This window comes from Penicillium bovifimosum (genome assembly GCF_028826915.1).
Source record: "Penicillium bovifimosum strain IBT 22155 chromosome Unknown utg000005l_segment0_segment0, whole genome shotgun sequence".
In the NCBI taxonomy this organism is placed as follows: Eukaryota; Fungi; Ascomycota; class Eurotiomycetes; order Eurotiales; family Aspergillaceae; genus Penicillium; species Penicillium bovifimosum.
Genome location: NW_026622714.1, coordinates 306922 through 321381, shown reverse-complemented (window position 1 = coordinate 321381; position 14460 = coordinate 306922). Strand labels below are relative to the sequence as shown.

Sequence of the window (14460 nt, the reverse complement as noted above, 5' to 3'; positions counted from 1 at the left end):
TATGACTACGGCCTGAGTTATATGTACATAGATGAATTGACTTGCATCACAACGAGTGATAATGTATAAGATAGACACTTCCCATTCAAGATGTAAACAACCTGGTATGATAGATCAGGGTATGTCAGGTGACCAGCCCTTATCACATAACCCGGAGTTCCTAATCCGGCTAGCGGCGATCGGTCTTCCGCATGTCTTGCCGTCCAAGAGCTGCTCATCACAGTCACTCAAAGCCATTACAGCTTACTTTCCTTGATCCCTGTGGTATCTGTTCCGATAATTGAGGCTGCAGCATCGAAAATCCCAGCCTTCACCTTCCTGCCTCTTCGATATCCGTCCTCACGCCCTCGTTCGACTGAGGATTCCCCTCCAACGCGCCAACCGACGTGTTTAACTCGAAAGCCTCGTTGCCGACACCGTAACCATGGCGGCGCAAGCGGCGTTGATCGCCGATACCATCACCGGCATGAAGCGGGCCTTGCGCAGAGAGCGTGATGGTAAGTTAACGATCGAGCTTCTTGGATTCGGGCAGAATGTTTCTCTGACGTCTTCCCTCGACAGATAACGGCCCTGACGACCCGATTCTGGCGCCTACGAATCGTGGTAACAAAATGCATGCTAATGCTAAGTATGTGAGCGAGGGTGCAATGGGTTACATCAACGCCGAGGAATACTACAAGCAGGTGCGTGGTCTGCAAGTTTCGCCGAGGATTGTTCTTCACGCCTGAACAGCGCGGCGATCAGCCAGATACGATGTTCTAGAAACTGACTCCAGCTTTGCGACGAATAGAAAATTGAACATGCGGGCTATACACGCTACATCCTTCAGCCGAACCCGATTCGCTATGATTCTGAGGGGGACGAGCTTGATGAGGACGATGAAGATTCCGAGGCCGATGCTGCGGCTGCTGAAGAGGACCCGTTCTCTGGAATCGCGCTTGAAAGTGAGTGACTTTAATCAAAATCTTGTCTATGGCTTCATGACTGATCTGTCTCTTCTCCAGCTCTTCTTTGTCCCCTGAAACATCCTTCTGAACTCCCTACCCATCCTTCCATGTCCCAACCATACACGTCGCGAGCTCTGGAGCACATGGCATCGGCGGTTGAACACAAGCTACGCCAGGAGCGAGCTTTGCTTTGGCGCGCAAGGAGTTTGCATAGACAATTTCTCGGTGATAGCGGTTGGATGCCGTGCGGTGCGATCGAGACTCCTAATGATTACCTGATCTTTGATCCCAGGCCCGTCAGCGATGTCCCGAGCGTATCGACCGGTTACCAGGGGCCGAGTGGGACAGGCACGCCGTCTGCAGCTGAGGTGGTCAATGGCCCACAGGGCGCGACAGAAGAGGTACCCTCAATAGCCACTGCGGAACTACAACAACCTGCACAGAATGGAGAACAGCAGCAGCTTGATCCAACTCATAAAGATGTGGAAATGACAGAAGTCCCAGTACATGAGGAGGAAGCCGACAAGAACGACCCGCAACTCAAATCGGAAGATACTGATGCCACCGTTAAAGACCTCCCACCTCACCAAAACGCCGATTCTTCCGCGCAAGAGAACAATGGACATGCAGATGGGGCGGATTCAAGTAGAAGCCCAACAGAAAGGCAAGATGCAGACGCAACCAAGGACGGCGCTCCCGCTGAGTCGAACGAAGTCGGCGACGACACAGAACAAGACCTCGAAATGCACGACGGATCGTCGCCTGAACCACCACGCCGAATGACAACGCGCGCACAAGCTAACGCGGGTAATCCAACTGAGAATGGCTTCCCACTCTCCTCCACCAACTCAGCCTTCCCGCTACCTACTCCTCATCCCCTCTTCCTGGTCCCGGACCACATCCTCCCAGACCCAAATTTCGGCCTGCCTGCCACTGAGGCTGAGGAAACACGGCGTTTGCTCTGGTCGTACATTCAAAAACAAGAAGAGACTGTTCGCGGGGTGGAACATATGCTTGATTCGCTAAACAAGGCCTGCCGTATGAAAGCGGACGTGCTGGAGTGGTGTAAGGCCGAGGGACACGTTGGAGAAATGAGCGATGGGGAGGACTGGTATGATCGCGAGCAATGGGGGCTCGCTGAGGGGGAAGACCTAAAGAAGGGCACCGACGAGGACGAGGTTGAGACCGTCGATGAGACACGGACGCAGGCAAAGAGAGGAAGGGGGAGACGGCAGTAATAGAGACAGGCTGTTGGCAGTGCTATTTTGTGTGCATCATTGCGTTTACTGCTGTTTTCCTGTTCTTCGATTCTGGTCTTGGCCTTCGATTGTTGACATGTCCTCGTCATACTAGCGTGGCGTTAAAGATGTTTCAGGTCTTGTGATAGGATCCTACATACTACCCTTCTGTCCCTTGTCTCTTTTGGCAGCTGGGATCTCTGATTCATGTGGCGTCGGTATATACCCTCTTTTCTCTAATGAATGTGATTTTGGATACTTGCGTCTATCTCTATGCGAATGCAGGGCACATTTCTAAAGTACAGTTGAGTGGCTAGAGGGATATTGTTTGACTCTCCTTCTTCCTCGTCTTTTGTTGGTGCTGCTGCGCGTACTTGTATAGGTGAAGTGTTGCATAGGGAGAATACAATCCCCTTTATCTAAGTTCTGTGGCCATTCTTTGTCGGCTACAAACAGCATTTCTCCCTTTAGTCTGACGCAGGCAAACAGGACCGGACAAAGCTCCTCGATATCCTCAGCGGACATCTCAAATTAGCCATGAAGGTCTACGGATTCACAGGTATACTGCAGTTCTGTCGCGATGGGTTGATTTATATTTTTGGGGTAGTCGCGTAAGGGAAATCACTCTGGGCCGCGTCCTTTTACTCATCACCAGTATCAAGGACCAGGCGGATGTGGCTTATCGTCTACACGTCCATTCGTTGAAGATTCGGATGGGTCCACGTGCTGGAGACTTGGGGGAAAGACAACCCCAGATCTGGGAGAAGTTGCCTGAGCAACCCGACCTCTGTTTCTTTGGCCTCTCTTTCAGTTCGCAGTTTGTGGGTGTTGAATATCCCGGCCAATCTTTGTATACATGTATACATTCATGGCACTTATTGTCGCTTGCCGCCCTGCTTCTTGGCACGCGCACGCTCACGCTTGGCGTAGATCTCAGCAGTGAAAGGACTAAAGAAAGTTAGTGAAGGCAATCAAATGCTGGCGAATGGCCACTTACTCCTCCCAGCCGAGAGCGAACCAGTAAAAGACAAAGACCTGGGCGGTCAAAAGGATACCAGCAACCTTGCCGTGGTACAGAGCAACACCGAGGAAGTTCAAGGTGCTGCCCCAGTACATCGGTGAGCCAGTCACGTTAAAAGGGAAGCCAGTGACGGGGGCATCCATGAGAATACCGAAGTAGTCACCCAGGTAGGTACCGGTCACACCGAGAGCCCACATGCTGGAGAGAACCAGGACCGAACCAATAGCAAACAAGATACCACCAACAACCGGCTGGTGAACGGGAGCGTAGAAGGGCTGGTCAGCCAGAGCGAGTTGGTAGACATGATCACGAAGAATTCCAAGGGAGAAGATAGTGACCGCAAGGAAGTAGCAACCCTTGTACGGGCCTCCGAAGATGCGGGTCAAGAAGTGGTTGCGGTATTCTGTTCAACGGTAAGCTAAGGATGAATGCGACAGTTCTCGGGTGGAGTCGGCGAACCTGCACGGGCAACAATGCTGAAAAGAAAGCCGGGTTAGCTATTCCCATGAACATAGTAGAATGGATTTGTAGTCTTCTCAACACTCACTTCCAGAAGACAGGGTTAAAAGCGATGGTTGCGGCAGACCCTGTAGGGGTCAATCACATGCAAATTGTTGGGATACTGCAGGAAGCACTAGACTCACATAGTAAGGGCTTGGAGGAAAAGTTGATAAAATCCGTGATAGAGGCCATGATGCAAGAACCGCTCAGCAGAAACACAGAAGAGTGAAGAGAAGAAAAGAGACTAGAAGAAGAGGAAGAGGAAGAGGGGAAGGTGAAGTTGACGTTGACAGTTGGGGCCAAGTGGATCACCAAGCTTAAGTAAACAAATGACGTTCCAACTCCGCACGGTCACTGGTCACGGGATCTATCATTCTCGACTCTTTGCTTGGCTTTTCCTTTTGATGCCGCCTTCAAAGCTGAGATCGGCGCCTTGATCCCCTCTCTGAATCTCAAAGGCCTGTACCAAATATCAACTCCATTCCAGCACCTTCAACACAGCCAAAGCTCCTCCGCCGATCAGACTCAGTCAGCCGCGATAACAGTACTATGTCGAGCTGTTCGCTCCCAATTTCCTGGAAGTGATCGTTATGAGCCGTAGAGCTCAAATAAGAGTGCGGGGAGAATGGCGACAATGGCCCTTAGTCGTCGTGACATAATTCTGGCGGGCGTCGGTGTGTTCATCGCATGGGGTCTTGTGGTTCGCTGGCTGCCAATCCTCCGGTATCTGGGATATGCTGTGACTCTGGGTGCTGTGCTATGCTCTGCGGGTATTATAGGTCTTGTCATATTGACCGTCCGGCACAAAAATGACAAATCCACCATCAAGAATGTTTCGATGGCTTTCATCAAACCCAAGCATTGGCGAAAGGAAGTGCTCAATGTCCGCCGAAGCATGCGATACCGGGCCCGGCCGCTTTATCCTCAATCCTTTGTTGTTTCGGAGGGTATTGACGAACTCTTGTCTTTCATAACCCGGGATTTTGTTTCATCTTGGTACCACAGTATCAGTCCAAACCCTACATTTGCCAATGAGGTCGATCGAACGATCCGTGTTGCTCTGGAAAACCTCCGGGATCGGTTGGTAGCAGAGGACATGATCTCGCTGATAGTTTCGCGCATCTTTCCGATTCTGACAGCGCATCTCAAAGAGTTCGACATTGCTGAACGTTCTGTTCGGGGGCGCAACCTTAATCGAAATGTGACCGAGTCCGGGGAGCTCGACTTAGCCATTGCAAATAAGTATCGTGAAGGCCGCTTACACCCTGCTGTGACTCTCACCACCTCCGATCAAAAGACAGTTCAACAGGAATATCTACGCAAATTAGCAGTTGGTCTATTGCCCCAGCTATTCCCAAAAAGTGTGCTCAACAGTCGCATCGTATCGGTCCTGATTCGCGAAATTATCTCATGTGCTGTGCTTTTTCCGATGGTTTCAGCATTGTCAGATCCGGACACATGGAACCAGTTAATGGAAGCATATGGCCGTACAGCCCTGCAGGATCGGAAAACTGTGCGCAAGCTACGTGCTGCATTGGACCAGCATGCGTCACCCGCACCCAAATCAAAGCGCGGACAGCCGTTCCCACGCTTGTCCCCAACTGATTCAGAGAGAGCTTTTGAACGCTTCGTGAGGGCAATTAGAAAATGCAACAATCTTTCCGATGCCCGTCGGTTCCGTGCTCTTGTTGCCAGTCAATTGAAGCAAGAGAGTGTGGTCGAGGGCCAGGACCCGGTTTATTTGAGGCGTCTCGAAACAGGCAAACGTGTCCTTGACCAGAAAGTGGCAAAGCTTGCCAGGCCTAGCGAGAACTCCCATGTCTCTCCAGCCGTAGAGATCCGACCTGATGTCCCTTCTACAAAGCATGAAGCGTCACTGGTTGACGTGATGCACAGCGCATCTGGGCTGTCTTATTTCATGGAATTCATGGACCGCCAAAAGCTGATGTCACTTGTTCAGTTTTGGGTCGTTGTGGATGGATTCCGCAACCCACTTGAAGACGATTTTGGAGACGAGGCGGAGCCTACTTCACTGACGTGGAAACCATCGGATAGAAACGATTTGGCTCTTCTCAGTGAGACCTACCTCTCAAAGCCAGAGCTCAAGGTATCTGAGGAGTCTCGCCGAGCAGTCAAGGCGTTTTTAAGTGCAGGAAAGCGGGCAACGCCAGCGCAGTACCGCAAAGCGCGGATGGTGGTTCTGACCACCCAGTCCGCCATTCTAGAGCAACTCCAAGATATCTATTACCCCAAATTCAAAGAATCGGACTTATACTGGAAGTACCTTGCGTCTGACGAAGCTTCCGCTTCTCAGGCACCAGTTTCCCAATCTTCTCCAATGGCGGTCGCTTTTGAAACTCCCGAAAGGCGACCTCTTCCTCCCTTGTTGTCACGAACTAATTCACAGCCGGGACCGAGACCATCCAAGGACCTTCGACGAGCCGCTGTCTCGTCCAGTGATGTGCGTGGCATGGGCAAACTTTTTGATGATGACGATTCCCTTCGACGATCGATAGACTCAGAGCGATCTGCTCGTCTATTTGATGACGATTACGACACAGATAACAATCTCGCCATGTCCACCCATAGCCTGGGCAAGGATTCTCAAAATGGCGAAACTGACGCCGGCCAAAGCCAAACCCAAGTCCTCGAGACTATGGAGGCAGCGCTCAACGACATTATAACTAACGAACCGAAAAATGGCACAATTCAGGACCTCAAAGGTGAGGCCTCTGGCCCTTTTGGGGCGGAACGTCCTGCTATCTCGCCACGCAACCCCGACGCTGCCCAGGTTGACAACCGAAATGAGAAATCCAAGAAAAGCATCGCATCGCTTGGTCTGGTGAACCATGCGTCACGACTTGGTGTGTTTGATGACGACTTGTTCCCAGAGCAACAAAAGTTCATAGAAGATGAATATGAAGAACCAGAAGGCGTCGATGAAAAGGACCCGGCAGATGAGGTGCATGAAGCCGCGCCAGGGGACTTGGGATTAACGGAAGCCATTGAGGCGCTCTCGGTGGACATAGACAAACTTGCAGCTCAGGATGCTGTGGTTCAAGCATTGACTCGCAAAGCTGAGCTGACAAACAACACCGCAGAGCTGAGGATCCTACGGAAGTCCAAAGCTAGTCTTGAACGCGAAATACACCGCAAGGAAATGCAGCGGCAACAGTACATTCTCCAGGAAAACGACAACAGCTTGTTTGGGCGATCCACCGTCAGCCTCAAGTCCATCGTCGTGGGCAAGGAAGAGGAGGATGGTCGTGAATTTGCAATGTGTAAGAACACGGTTCTTCAAGTTCCAACGCGTTTCATTCGTCAAGGCTAACTGATTGTTCTAGACATTGTGGAGGTCCAGAGAAATGCAGGCGAGCAAATGCCCGCTGCCTCGTGGGTCGTTGCAAGAAGATACAGCGAGTTCCATGAGTTACATCAAAAGCTACGCCAAGGATATCCTTCTGTCCGGCACTTGGACTTTCCTCGCCGACGCGTCGTCATGAAGCTACAAAAGGAATTTCTTCACAAACGACGACTTGCTCTCGAAGCCTACCTCCAGAAACTCCTCCTTCTACCCGATGTCTGCCGCAGCCGTGATCTACGTGCGTTCCTGTCCCAACGTGCCATTCTCCCCCGCAAGGAAAATGCTCGCGACAACGAAGGCGAAACCAAAGACCTCGTCACACGTATCTACAACTCCGTCGCAGACGGCATGGACGACTTTCTCGGCAACTTCGGCGTTCTAGACCAACTCTCTACCGCAGGACAAAACCTCATCTCGGCCGCTACTCAGCAAGCCACCAGCACCATGACTCCAGAGGCTAGCCTCACCACCGGGGACGCCGTCACATCCGCCGAAGCAGAAGCGGAGCTCAACGCCTTCGAAGACCGCGAGCTCGAGCCCTTCATCAAGCCCATCTGCGATCTCTTCCTCGAGGCATTTGAATTGAATCGTGGCAACAACTGGCTGCGCGGCCGGGCCGTCGTCGTTGTCTTGCACCAGCTGCTCGGGGGGACGATCGAGCGCAAGGTTCGCGAGGGAACACGCGACTTGGTGAAGGATGATTCACTTCTCAAATATATCGCTCTCGCTCGTGATACCCTCTGGCCGGGCGGTGTGCTCCGCAAAGTGCCACCCCGCTCAGCAGCAGACCGTCTTAACAGTCGTACTGAGGCCACTGTGGTCTTGGCTACTCTCATCCCAGATCTGGCGGGTAATGTCGTCGGCAGAGCGAATGCGCAGGCTGCTGCCCGTCGCATCTTTGCTACGCTCAATAACCAGCATCTTAATACCCATCTTGTTTTCACGATTCTTGACGAGATCGTCCTGGTCCTCTTTGGGAGTTCCGGCCGGTCTAGATGAGAGGAGACTACCTCGCCCCCTCTACACCCCTTTATTGTTATGTGTTGACTGAAGCACCCTTCTCTTGTATCCTCGCATGTGAATGCAAGGCTATCATGATCTTTCTTTTTCCCTTGGAACTCCACATCCCATGACCTATGAGGCTATGACCGGGTATACCTCTCTACCAGCACTGTATATACACTCCTGACTCCATCAGATTCATGGTCTATGTATACTCAATATCAAAGGTCTCCACACACCAACCCTTACTTACACTGTATTTCTGCGGGGTTAGCTAACTAAGACAGCTAACTAAGACACAGATATCTTCATGTCTTCAAATCTCCATATCTCCACGTGACTTGATCCACTTTCCCCACTCAAGCTCCATCTGTCACACCTACTCCGTACATCTCTCACCTTCAATCTGATCTTGGATCACCAACTAGAAGCAATTCAGCGATCCAATATGCATTGAGATTGCACATTCACATTGGAATTTTTGATTGAACTACTGAAGTCACAATTGAACAGATTATGATTCATCAACAAACGACAGACAATCACGATCTCCCAGGCTCCCAGCACGTGTGGTCGTGTGATGAGCGGGCCGAGCCTCAATTGGCAATTGCTGCTCAACAGATCAAACATCTTCCAACTGACCAAATCTCTATATAGCCTATCACGCGGATGGTTTCTCTCCCTTACAGGTATCTCAATACTTTTCCAGAAGACACTCACATCGTAGACCCATCCATCATCCATCATCCATCATCCTCTCAACAACTTCTCATTCCAATCAAAATGGCACCTCCCCCAATGGCAACCCCAGCTCAATCCCAAGCCTTCTCCATACCCGAAATCTTCGAACTAATCCTCTTAAACCTGGACACCCGCACCCTCCTCACAAAGGCAAGTCGCGTTTGCCGTGACTGGACTCGATTCATCAACTCCTCCCCACCCATCCAACGGGCTCTCTTCTTCAAACCCCTCGGCAATGTACTGAATAAACCGACAATGGAGAACCCGATGCTCGCAGAGGCGTTCCCGTCGCTTTTCCACCAGATACCCGCAACAGGTGATGACGATACAAATCACAATGGCCGTACAGAGCGTCTTCTTCCCCTTGTTACCTTCACTACTTTCGATTTTATCCGCAGACCGCATATGTTGGATGCATACATGCGACCTGAGGCTAGCTGGCGCCGGATGTTGGTTCAGCAGCCTGCTGTTCATACGCTGACGTTTCTGCGTGTTAATTATGGACACGGTGGGCAGAGTTTGTGTCATTATGAGGTGTGGGTAAGTTTATATGGAGGAAAAGCAAAGCGTCAAGAGAAGAGAGACTAGAGGAAGCTTTAGCTGACATGTATTAGTCTGCAGACTATCAGAAGGAGTTGGGCGGCGGGTTGCGGATGGAGACACTCTTCGAAGTGCTGATTTTCGAGGAATCCTGGACTCAATTTGAATGCCCGAATACGCGGGTGTTCTGGAGATTGGAGGACCTGGGTGAAAGCACTCAGAGGGAGATGCAGCTTCATGGTGTAGGGGATCTGGGATTGGTGCTCCGTACTGATTTCGGAGTATGTTGGCAACGTGACAGTAGTGAAGCGGCCCCGGAGCATGATGCGGTGAAGAATGTTAGGAAGAAGTATCGCGAGTTGGGAATGACGCCGAAGTACTGGAAAGAGTCATGGGTGTTGGAGCGGAAAACTTGGGGGTCACTTTGGAATTAGTCGTGTGGCATAGCCGAAAGTCTAGGGGATATCTAGGGGATATTGAAGAGAGTCTATGACTCGATGTTTATGCAGTTGTGTTCACGGCCCTCGCATTGTGGATACTCGGTGGGGACACATAGCGTGGCTTGGCATGTCCCACTTTGACATTGTTCAGACTACAATCATGTAACCAAGTTAGTTAGTGGTCAGTTCTGTGAACTCTACACGATGTACAGTCTATCAGGAAGAAGGACAGCATTGTGGAATTATTTGATTCAATCTGGCGTCAGAAGGAGTGAACGGCGCCATACCGGTCCACCCAGAGTAGATACTTGAGTCGGACCGGACTGAGATGACTGATAAGTAAGATGAATAAGATGAAAGCAAAAATGTAAAATGATCTCCCTCGCGCCGTCTTAATCCTTGTTTCTACATGGGAAACGCAGTGAGCGCAGAGCAGCTGGACGAGACTGTGGATCGAAGGGAAGATAAAAGTCAAATAGCGCATGGCAGATAGTGAGGAGTCAATAGTCCTCAGTAGAAACGTCCATTATCATGATTGGGGAAAGAAAGTAAGAAGATCATCAGAAAGCGGGGAGACACCCGGGGACATACGTCTGTGTCCATGATCCACGTCAGGGAACACCCGGGTCGATATAGGGCAGTGCCCATCTACGACTCCTCCTTGGCCTTCTTCTTGGACTTCTTGCTTGGCTGTGGTGCACCCTCCTTCTTCTGGTGCACGATCAACCGAGTCCAGCACTCCTCCTTGTCCCACTCGAAACCAGCGAGGTAGGGCTTTTCCAGTTCGTCATCCGCCTAGCGGTGTCACGTCAGTCATCATGGACTCCTTTCTATCTGCCTTGCAGCACAACTGACCTTTTTCTTGAACTGTTTGTGGATGGCGTCTAGTGCATCCTTGATCGTTACACCCTTGAGGTTCCGAGCGGTGACGGCCAGGCCGAGGGGGAAATGCAGGTCAATCTTCTTGACTGGGGGGTTGACGAGGAACATCTTGAGGATATCCTTGTCCTCGATGGTTGAGGGGGAGGTGTTGAGTTTCCTGAATCCAGAATCAGTATCAGTGAGACTGTATGTAGGAATGAGATCGCCGATATACTAACCACCCAGTCTTCTGTGTTTCAATTGGCAGAGTGATCTCGATCTTCTGCTCCTCTACATTGCTGTTAGACGGCTTTTCACTTTGATAGACGATGAGTACTCACCGAGGTCCTTGATGTTCCAGATACCTTCCGCCGTTGATGAGGTTCGCTTGTGAGTCTTCTTGCCCTTGACCTCCTTCTCAACGGCATCGGGCTTCTCATCCGCTATGGACAAGCCAGCGATGGCAGAATCAACCTTGGTTAATGGAACAGACATGATTGCAGTTTGGATCTAATAGGATTAGATGGAAGTTGGTAATGTAAGAGAACTCTGGAGATGAATCAGGAGATGAAGGAGAGAAAGAAAGAGGAGAAGGAAGAGGGGAAGGGCAGGTGACCTTGTAAGAGGGCGGGGGTGTCAGTCATGGATGTCATGCTACTTTGTGTTTTCCCTGGACTTCCACCTATTTCAAAGTACCGTTAGTACCCTATGGGGATGAGCATATCATAGGGGTATAGTGGTCATCTATTACATCGTAATAAATATTATCATACGTCTCAAATACTTCTTAGCTTCTAATCAAAGGAGTCTCCCTTTACCGGCTCTCTCGGATCATGTCTCAACTCTCAACTGACATCAACATAGTCGGCGGAGCCAATCTTAGCGCTGCACCCCGCATTTTGCTCCACTTATTTAGGGCAGATCACTTTATATCGTTATTGGTTTACTAGTTTACTGGTATATTACGGATTATCGATTTATTTATTTTCTAGTTAACTAGTCTAGTCTTAGTCTAGTCTATATTGACCCCTAACAACAGGCTATCTACTAAAAGGCACAGATACAACTCAATTCCTTCCCGTGTCAATGATCACCTGATGCCGGACCCATCCCACTCCCCTCTCTCACTTCCTGTCTCACCACTTGCATTCTCAACTACCCTTCTCATTTGCAAATCACATTCCACCTCCTGCATAGGAACACAGACACTGACAACCCTCTCCACCGCATGTCGCAAGTTCGTGTTCTAGACTGGTGGCGTGACTGGCGTCCAATACAATAGACAGTATCATTGATATACTCTCCTTCAGACATAGTTGCCTACTCGGTTTCTTGCCCATAGTAATTGGGTTTCTTCTGCTTTACGACATCCCCTTCACAGCCTTCTACGGAGGTGAATTCTCCTGGGTGTAAGATGTGTCAGCGGAGATGTACCACTTGGAGCCCTCGTTTTTAAATGTATCACAGTATCACCCATGGAGACTGGCTATATGATTTTGAATACATTAGTGATTTACCACAGTGAAGATGTCTTCGTTCATGAGGCAGTTGTTGGCCATACCAGCACTCGGCTGTCTCTTGGGACCTTGGCAGACCAAACAGGATGTAAAGCCGGATCCGGGTCGTTGGAGCCTTTGAGCTTGAAATCCACAGAGCCCAGGTAACTGAAGTGTTCAACTGGAGGCCTTGAGGCAGCATCTTGCGGATGAGGTGTACCTTTTAGGTGACTCGGAATTTGTAAACATCAGCACCTGGGCGATGCCTACGCATCCATAACTTACCGTAAGAAGTGAACCTCGACTGAGCTCGAGTCAACTAGAGTCATCTCCAGAGGGCTGAGAGTGGCCATAGTCCAACGTGGTAGAATGTCCCACAGTCCCCGAGTGACTCGAATAGTACTGAGTCAGAATCTTATCCATCTTCCCAAACGGATAGCTGCAGTCCGGTAATGCTGCCTGTTCGGAGCTAGCCATATGGCAAGCCTATACATGCATGACTGTAGGCCTCTAGAACGGTAGTAGAGAAATTCATCATATTCATTCAGGGAGCAGGCAGCCAAAAATTCCTTGACGAATAGAAGGTAAAAGAAGTTGTTAACAGAAGTTCCCTAACAGGCCTAAGTAAGTGCCTAACTTACCAAAGTTGAAGATAGCAACAAGGCGGTGAGACACATTTTCTGCCACCGTCGCGCATCGCTTTCCATCAAGCTACAATTATCGTCAACTACCCTGTCTCTTCCTCTCCCCATTGAGCTCGACTTTCCTTCTCTTCTTTGCATGAGTTCTCGACTCTGAACTCAGCTTCTCTTCAATTTATCCTCTGATATTCATCTTCATACCTCCATCCTCCAGATTCAACCACAGCATCGTCGGTCTTTCCGATGTCACTTTTCGGCGCCGGCGCGTCGGCCGCCTCCACGAGCCAGACCAACACCACCGGTGACATCTCGAAGGATGTTGCCCTCAACACTCCCCCAGAGGATGGCATCTCCGATCTCCGTTTCTCGCCTACCAGCGAACACCTCGCCGTAGCCTCGTGGGATAAGAAAGTCCGCATCTACGAAATCAACGACCAGGGACAAAGTGAAGGAAAGGCACTGTTCGAGCACGAAGCTCCTGTTCTGAATTGCTGCTGGTCTCCAGTAAGCTGACACCCCTTCATCCACCCCCCATCCCCTCCCATCTTCCCAACCCAAGCTCCGTCGCACAGTGACTAACTTACAATTTTTTTTTTCTTAACAGGATGGAACCAAGGTCGTTGGTGCTGGTGCCGACAAGGCAGCCCGCATGCTTGACCTCGGATCAGGCACAACAACCCAGGTCGCTGCACACGACGCCCCGATTAGAAGCTGCCACATGATTCCCAATCCCTCCGTGGGCGGATCACCGCTCCTGATTACCGGCTCGTGGGACAAGACCGTCAAATACTGGGATCTGCGACAGTCCACCGCAATCGCCTCCATCGATTGTCAGGAGCGTGTCTACACCATGGACGTCAAGAACAAGCTGCTGGTCATCGGCACCGCGGATCGCTACATTAACATCGTCAACCTCGATCAGCCCACCAAGTTCTACAAGACTATGCAATCACCCCTCAAGTGGCAGACGCGGGTAGTCAGCTGCTTTTCCGATGCCTCTGGTTTCGCCGTCGGCTCCGTCGAAGGCCGCTGTGCTATCCAATATGTCGAGGAGAAGGACGCCGCCTCAAACTTCTCCTTCAAGTGCCACCGTGAAACCCCGCCTGCCAACCGCGATACCTGCAACATCTTCTCCGTTAACTCGATCTCCTTCCACCCCGTCCACGGTACCTTCAGCACCGCCGGAGCAGACGGTACCTTCCACTTCTGGGATAAGGATGCCAAGCACCGTCTCAAGGGATATCCTGCCGTCGGTGGCCCCATCACCACCACTGCCTTCAACCGCACCGGAAATATCTTCGCTTACGCCGTCAGCTACGACTGGAGCAAGGGTTACTCTGCCAATACCCAGCAGACTCCTAACAAGGTCATGCTGCACCCTATCGGACCTGACGAGACAAAGCCCAGACCTAACACGCGCAAGCGTTGATTTGGCCATTGCTCTGTTCTTATCTCTTCTTTTTTTTTTTGGCGTGGGAAATCGGGATGCGCTTCATCCATCGATCAATTTTGTGTCCCGTCCCTACAACGAGCATAATGAAATTTTTACCATAACGGCGTGTTTTGACTAAAGAGTGCAAATGGGATCTTTTTACTAGCATAGGCCTGCATAGCTACATGTACTTTGTTCCTGGGAGTACCTACCTGGTTGAACATATTAATGTGTAC

General features: G+C 50.6%; 7 protein-coding genes across 7 annotated transcripts; 4 read left to right on the top strand and 3 right to left on the bottom strand.

Moving 5' to 3' along the window:
- Window positions 1–121: 121 nt before the first annotated feature.
- Window positions 122–2185, top strand: N7515_005280 (RXT2 domain-containing protein; the record flags this gene model as incomplete). Its single annotated transcript, XM_056666024.1, has 5 exons — window positions 122–222; window positions 403–497; window positions 562–683; window positions 791–944; window positions 1005–2185. The coding sequence occupies 5 exons, from the start codon at window positions 122–124 to the stop codon at window positions 2183–2185; spliced, it is 1653 nt and encodes a 550-aa protein (XP_056519620.1).
- An 875-nt stretch (window positions 2186–3060) lies between these two features.
- On the bottom strand, window positions 3061–3899 carry N7515_005279 (bifunctional phosphatidyl-N-methylethanolamine N-methyltransferase/phosphatidyl-N-dimethylethanolamine N-methyltransferase; the record flags this gene model as incomplete). Its single annotated transcript, XM_056666023.1, has 5 exons — window positions 3061–3133; window positions 3183–3609; window positions 3666–3682; window positions 3754–3793; window positions 3851–3899. The coding sequence occupies 5 exons, from the start codon at window positions 3897–3899 to the stop codon at window positions 3061–3063; spliced, it is 606 nt and encodes a 201-aa protein (XP_056519619.1).
- A 442-nt stretch (window positions 3900–4341) lies between these two features.
- Window positions 4342–8070, top strand: rgsC (putative intermediate filament protein (Mdm1); the record flags this gene model as incomplete). The annotated part of the gene is made up of 2 exons (XM_056666022.1): window positions 4342–6988; window positions 7052–8070. The coding sequence occupies 2 exons, from the start codon at window positions 4342–4344 to the stop codon at window positions 8068–8070; spliced, it is 3666 nt and encodes a 1221-aa protein (XP_056519618.1).
- A 786-nt stretch (window positions 8071–8856) lies between these two features.
- N7515_005277 (uncharacterized protein) lies at window positions 8857–9788 on the top strand (the record flags this gene model as incomplete). Its single annotated transcript, XM_056666021.1, has 2 exons — window positions 8857–9354; window positions 9429–9788. The coding sequence occupies 2 exons, from the start codon at window positions 8857–8859 to the stop codon at window positions 9786–9788; spliced, it is 858 nt and encodes a 285-aa protein (XP_056519617.1).
- A 654-nt stretch (window positions 9789–10442) lies between these two features.
- N7515_005276 (uncharacterized protein) lies at window positions 10443–11150 on the bottom strand (the record flags this gene model as incomplete). The annotated part of the gene is made up of 4 exons (XM_056666020.1): window positions 10443–10589; window positions 10650–10833; window positions 10895–10946; window positions 10997–11150. 4 exons carry the CDS (start codon window positions 11148–11150, stop codon window positions 10443–10445), a joined length of 537 nt encoding a protein of 178 aa, XP_056519616.1.
- Window positions 11151–12192: 1042 nt separating this feature from the next.
- On the bottom strand, window positions 12193–12504 carry N7515_005275 (uncharacterized protein; the record flags this gene model as incomplete). Its single annotated transcript, XM_056666019.1, has 2 exons — window positions 12193–12319; window positions 12437–12504. 2 exons carry the CDS (start codon window positions 12502–12504, stop codon window positions 12193–12195), a joined length of 195 nt encoding a protein of 64 aa, XP_056519615.1.
- Window positions 12505–13035: 531 nt separating this feature from the next.
- Window positions 13036–14221, top strand: sonA (putative nuclear pore complex protein (SonA); the record flags this gene model as incomplete). The annotated part of the gene is made up of 2 exons (XM_056666018.1): window positions 13036–13296; window positions 13397–14221. The coding sequence occupies 2 exons, from the start codon at window positions 13036–13038 to the stop codon at window positions 14219–14221; spliced, it is 1086 nt and encodes a 361-aa protein (XP_056519614.1).
- Window positions 14222–14460: the final 239 nt, after the last annotated feature.